The following is a 5,456-nucleotide window of genomic DNA, read 5'->3' on the forward strand; positions in this document are numbered from 1 at the left end:
AAGAAGGACCATATATAAGGAACAATAAGATGGCAAATACTATATAGGGTAGCAGCTGTTCATAATTAAAGGGTGCGTACAATCCAACCAACAATAAGAATAATAGCAACAGTAACACGGGGTAAAAGTACATCCGGTGGGGATAGAGATGCATGCTTGCGTACGCGGCGATACGGTATAGATTGGTACTCGGTCCTGCTGGGCTACCGCACCATCGATCGACCTCTAGATGCTGCGCTCAATCTGCTTGAAGATGTCGAAGCTCTCGATGACTTGCTCCTTGGCCCTATCCTGCAAGAGCAGCATGCATGCATGTACGTAAGAAATAGCATACCATATTGGACTCTTGCTCTGTTTCTGTATAAATGTATAGAGAAGAGAGGCAGCTTTAATTTGCAGTACCTACCTCCAGATCAAAGCGTGCCTCAGTTACCTGAGGAGTGGGCACTACTCTAGGTTCTGGAGCGCTGTTGGAAGTGGCAGTAGAGGCAGTCGTCGTCGAGCAGCGCGGGTCGCACTTCGCCCACTGCATATATGCAGCACGTACGTCATAGAGAAAACGTGTAAAAAAGTTTTAAGAATTAATTATGATTAACCAGCAATCTTACATTCTTGGCAGCCATGCTGAAGGCCTCCCTGTGAGGGATATCTGGCTTCGCAGCTTTGATGCGTTGAATCTCCTCCCTGCCACATGTAATGTAAAGGGTAATATATATCTAGTCAAATTTTCTCTCTAATATAATGAAACACAGCTCTCCTGCGTTTTCAAAAAATTATATATATCTAGTCAAAGAAAATTAAGCCTCTTATTTTTTTTTCTTTACAGAAGAGAGGTATGGTTCTTAAAATGCTATATATAAGACATCTAAGAAACATGGAAAATAATTTGTATTGTACATATATTTTATTTTGTGTAATCCTAGACTGCACAATAATGTAATAGTTTCACTTTAAAAATGACTCCTGCCTCTTCAAAAAGTAGGGAGGTTTGACCCATACAATTTCTAAGGCCACACTCTAGAGACATTAATTCCTCTCAAATTATGTTCTTGACCAACAAATAATACCAAACAAAAGCATTATCAAATACGAGTCCAACGGTACAAAAGTAGTACACTATACTCTACAAATTCTTAGGCTAATTGGTTTAATGAGAGGTTAAAAGCTTGAAGTGTGTGTGCGCCTAATAACAAAACAAACAGAGGGACCATCAAATTAGACAATTAATAATTGTGTCAATAAAATTATTAAATTGGAAAATTAATTGCATGTCGAGCAATTAGTAGAGCGGTGAGTGTATAGGAACTTAGGTCCAATGTGTCGTCATTAAGTCCATTCTTTTCAAAATGGTTGTCGTCATGAGTGTATCATATGTATGGGGCTGTTCTTTTTTGGTGTATGCTATTGGCCGGTTTTGTGAGAAGTATTTTGCATTGTTTCTATTTTGTAAAATTATCAATCTACTTCCCATATATTTGAAGGGAAAATATAGAAATTCAAGACCCAAAATGTATGTTTACAATACAATGAAGATTGCATAGTATCACCTTCATTTCATCCTTTTATATATTCAACAAAAGCTAAATATATGGAATGAAGGTTACATGGTGTGCTTTTGTTAAAAGAATAAAATTGTTGTGAAGGAACAAATTCAACAAAAGCACTATATATGCACCTTCCATTCCATTCCTGTATGTTTGCTTGCATGGCATGAGTGTATAGATTGTTCTAGAATTCTGTTTAAATACATTGCATACCCAGTAACCAGTATGGAATCACTATCCACACATTTGTTTTCTAAACCCAACTGTTGTGACCTTGAAAATGGTTGGATAGAGTATCGGGCTAGACTACTATATATTTATCTCAAAAATTATCTGGAAAATATATAGCAATGGAATGTTAGATTTACTAAAAACTACATTAATGTCCACACAGGTAATTACTTATGGAGCTCAACAAAAAAAAATAACATGGTTTGATGCAAAGTAATAAAACCCAGAGTGAACCTTTTTTTAATGAAATAAGATCTCTTTGTCAAATGTTTGCACTGCACAGTTCCTCCAGATTTTTTTTTTGAGAAGGGAGATTTATTGCCGACCTAATGATGCATTGGATATAGCCAAAACAATGTGTGAACTGTGAACTATATATATGCACGGCACGATCTAGCTAGTTATTGCGCTCGGAACTCCTAGCTACTTGAGTATTTGTAAACTTGGCTGACCGACGGATCCAGCAGACCCCTACACAGCAAGTTCGTCTCACATTTTTAAGCAGTGTCTTCAGCTACTGTGTAAATACTCAGGTTTATATAGTACGGATTTGCAAGCCAAGCTTGCTACTAGACGGTTACTTGCGTAGTTGCGTTGGGGAAAGTGGAAGGGGAGAGCGAGGCCGGTATCCCATATCCATATATATATAGTGGATGCAAATCCATTTAGTTCAAGTTGAACTATAGTTCAAAGTTTGAGCAGACAGTACAAAATCAACTTTATATATAAATAAACAGAGAGATACGAATTGAACTTGACCCCAAGCAGCAAGGTCATGTATAAATGATATCATCACATGTAACTGTTTGAGAGACATGTATTTGAAAAACTATATTATCCAAAAAAATGTATTTGAAAAACTTAAAAATTAAAGAAAAAAATGTTTCCTCACCTCATGAAGCGATTGTAAGCAGATGGGAGGCGGTGTTTCTTCTCCGGGGCTGCAATGAAACAAAACAAATGCATTGAGTACAAGAACAACCTTAACTGTATTTAATCAATCACATCAACTAATAACAGGAGGATAGAGTTTGAGAAGAAAGTAAAAAAAAAAAATCACGTAAGAACAGAAAGAAACCAAGCAAGGAACAAGGGGTAGTCAATGATGGTGCTTCTTGCTGCTAGCTGCTACTTACGCTTGACAACGAAGGGCATTCTCGGGCTGAGCTCAGTTGATGTCGGCGGGGCCAGCGGCAGCGGTTGGTTCCTCCTGCACTCATTACAGGGTCCCTGACACTGTGAAATGGCAGCATAGCAATCAAAGATAGGTCCCAGCGCGCTTCAAAGATCTCACAACATTAGCGATGCATCATGATGTTACTAGGCCATCAAAATCTGGCTATGGATATCTAGATCTTTGTTTCCAAAAGAAAATGTGTTTTAGGAGAACCATGCATGTATGAATGCCACAGCAGAGCAGCTGCTGCTGCTGCTGCCGCCGCCTCAAAAAAGCTCAACACTGCCTTTTGCAGCAACGAGCGAGGGCTTTCCCAGGCCGCGCGCAGAGATGAGCAAAAAGAAATCTTTTGTAGTCCAGCGTTGTTTAATCTTGCCTTGCAAACAGTGCTTTGAGTAGTTCAATAAAGCAGAGAGAGAGAGAGAGAGAGAGAGAGAGAGGGGAGAGAGAGCAAAGTAGCAGCACGCAGATGCAACTGAAAGTAAAGCAAAACCATGGCCATATTTCATGAGAAAACCCCATTGATCTAGCTATTTCTCACACCGTCTATATTCGTTTTTTCCTATCCTCCAAAAAAGCTAGCATATTCAACAAAGAAGACGAACGCGGTTAGCTGAAGATATGTTGAGGTAACTAACTAAAGAGCGAGCTGTATTGATCCACACCGTACCTGGAATGGCCCCAAGGGGTGATCAGTCGGCGAGAGCGGCTGCACCATGGAGGGCCGTGGACTGAGGTAGGAGAGGTTGTTGCAGTGGCCGCACTTGACAGTCACCGTGTCCATCAGCCTCTTGCATGGAACCCCAACCTGCAGCTACCCAAGAAGCACAAAATCAATCAATCGCAGCATGCAATCAGATCAAGGACCTGCTACTACATCAACTTCATTCTTCCTTTGCATGGCACTGTCGATCCAAGCAGTAGCAGCTATAGAATATAATCTCAAGGAGAAAGAAATTGAGGGATGGGAGGTGGATAAAGGCAGAGGAGAGTAAACAGAAGATTCTTGTCCAATCTGAACTTCAGTATGCATGTAACAACAAAGAAGAGAAGATATGGAAGCTTTCGAAACACCAAACATATAGAAGTGAAAGCTCGGAACATGGTACTAACAGGAGAAGAAGCAGCGAGCGGAATATTCCACAAAGAATCAGCATGTGTGGCACATCAGTCATGTCCCATGTGCAATTCTAGTGCATGTATATATTTCCTCCTCCAATCTTTAGAAAGGCTGGATTTAATTGGTTGCCATGTGAATGAGTTAGTAGTAGCACTGGCTAGCACCATCATATAAAGCAAGGATATACATATGCAGAAAAGAAAAAGGAAAGAAAAGAAAAGAAAAATGGGTACCAGCAGAAAACTTGTCTGAGTTTAGCAAAGAAATAACGAGCGGAAGAAATGCCATATCTGGTGCTCGCTAGCTAGCTAGCCGTATCTCATGATCTTCGCCATGATAGATGTTTCTTTATTCGGATCCGATTTCTCGAGGAGTTTACCGCGAGCACGGTGTTGCAGTAGGTGCAGCGGACGTAGCACAGGTGCTCGGACTGCGAAACCATATCCATGCTTGCTTGGTGGTGGCCGGCCGGCGTGGAGGTGGCGGCGGCGTGGCGGGCGGTGGTATATATGTTCGAACTTCGGAGGAGCCTCGCTCGGGGGAGAGAGCAAGCAGCGTGTGTCTGGCTGTCTGCTAGATGTGTGGTGAGGCGAGATACTAATAAGGCAGCAGGCAATGAAGAAGGGGAAGAGGAAGGGAGGTAGAAGAAGAAGCAGTGGAGCACGCTACGGGCAGAGAGAAAGAGTTGGGTTCCAAGAGAAGATGTGTAACGCCTGGGCCTGGCACAGGCCCACTCTACCGAAGGTGAACCCAACCTACGTAGCAACTTGTTTATATTTTTATCCTCGCTTCATGCAAAATAATTAATCGAAGATTACTACGTGTCTTTGACCTGACTATTTAAGTCGATCCGGCCATAGTAAGATTCACAGTTTGGGACTAAAGTCTGATGCACAGTGTTTTCGCGAGGCTACAGCAACTCATGTGAACAGTGCCCCAAATTTTGGCCAAGCCCACCTCGGCGCTGCAGTGCCCCCACAGCTACAGCCTCGGACCACGGCCCACGCTCGCAGTTACAGAGCCTCAGTCCAACCGGAATTCGGCCTATTTAGACGGAGATGTTATAATCACCCCCTTAGGATTTGACGCCCTCGTCAAATGCCAGACTGGCTTACCCTATTCAGGACAAATGCTCAGGATCGACTCTCTTGGCTCACGTCTATATTCTCAGCTTCCCGGCCCAAGTGCCATGCTCTTGCAGAGCCATGCGCAACCTGTCCGAGCTCCCGAACCATATGTCCGTGAAACCGCAAGCGTTGGCTCTGATACCATTTGTAATGCCCCAAGCCCGGCACACGGCACAGGCCCACTCTACCGAGGGGTGGACCCCACCTACGTAGCAACCCGCTTATGCTTTCGTCGTCGCTTCACGCAAAACGGTTAA

The 5,456-nt window shown here is 42.7% G+C and overlaps 1 protein-coding gene across 4 annotated transcripts; it reads right to left on the bottom strand.

Annotated features, from left to right (window-relative positions):
* On the bottom strand, positions 1–4,652 carry LOC136540388 (protein DROOPING LEAF-like). Of its 4 annotated transcripts, none has more exons than XM_066532393.1 (7): positions 4,452–4,652; positions 3,623–3,760; positions 2,912–3,011; positions 2,668–2,716; positions 609–684; positions 434–526; positions 1–291 (listed from the first exon to the last, which is right to left on the bottom strand). In XM_066532393.1, exons 1-7 carry the CDS (start codon positions 4,518–4,520, stop codon positions 226–228), a joined length of 591 nt encoding a protein of 196 aa, XP_066388490.1. In that variant the 5' UTR covers positions 4,521–4,652; the 3' UTR covers positions 1–225. The 4 variants fall into 4 exon arrangements, with proteins under 4 accessions (XP_066388490.1, XP_066388488.1, XP_066388489.1 ...); XM_066532391.1 differs by having other exon boundaries at positions 407–526; XM_066532392.1 differs by having other exon boundaries at positions 3,623–3,766.
* Positions 4,653–5,456: the final 804 nt, after the last annotated feature.

The sequence above is a fragment of the Miscanthus floridulus genome, chromosome 2 (genome assembly GCF_019320115.1).
Source record: "Miscanthus floridulus cultivar M001 chromosome 2, ASM1932011v1, whole genome shotgun sequence".
NCBI lineage: Eukaryota > Viridiplantae > Streptophyta > Magnoliopsida > Poales > Poaceae > Miscanthus > Miscanthus floridulus.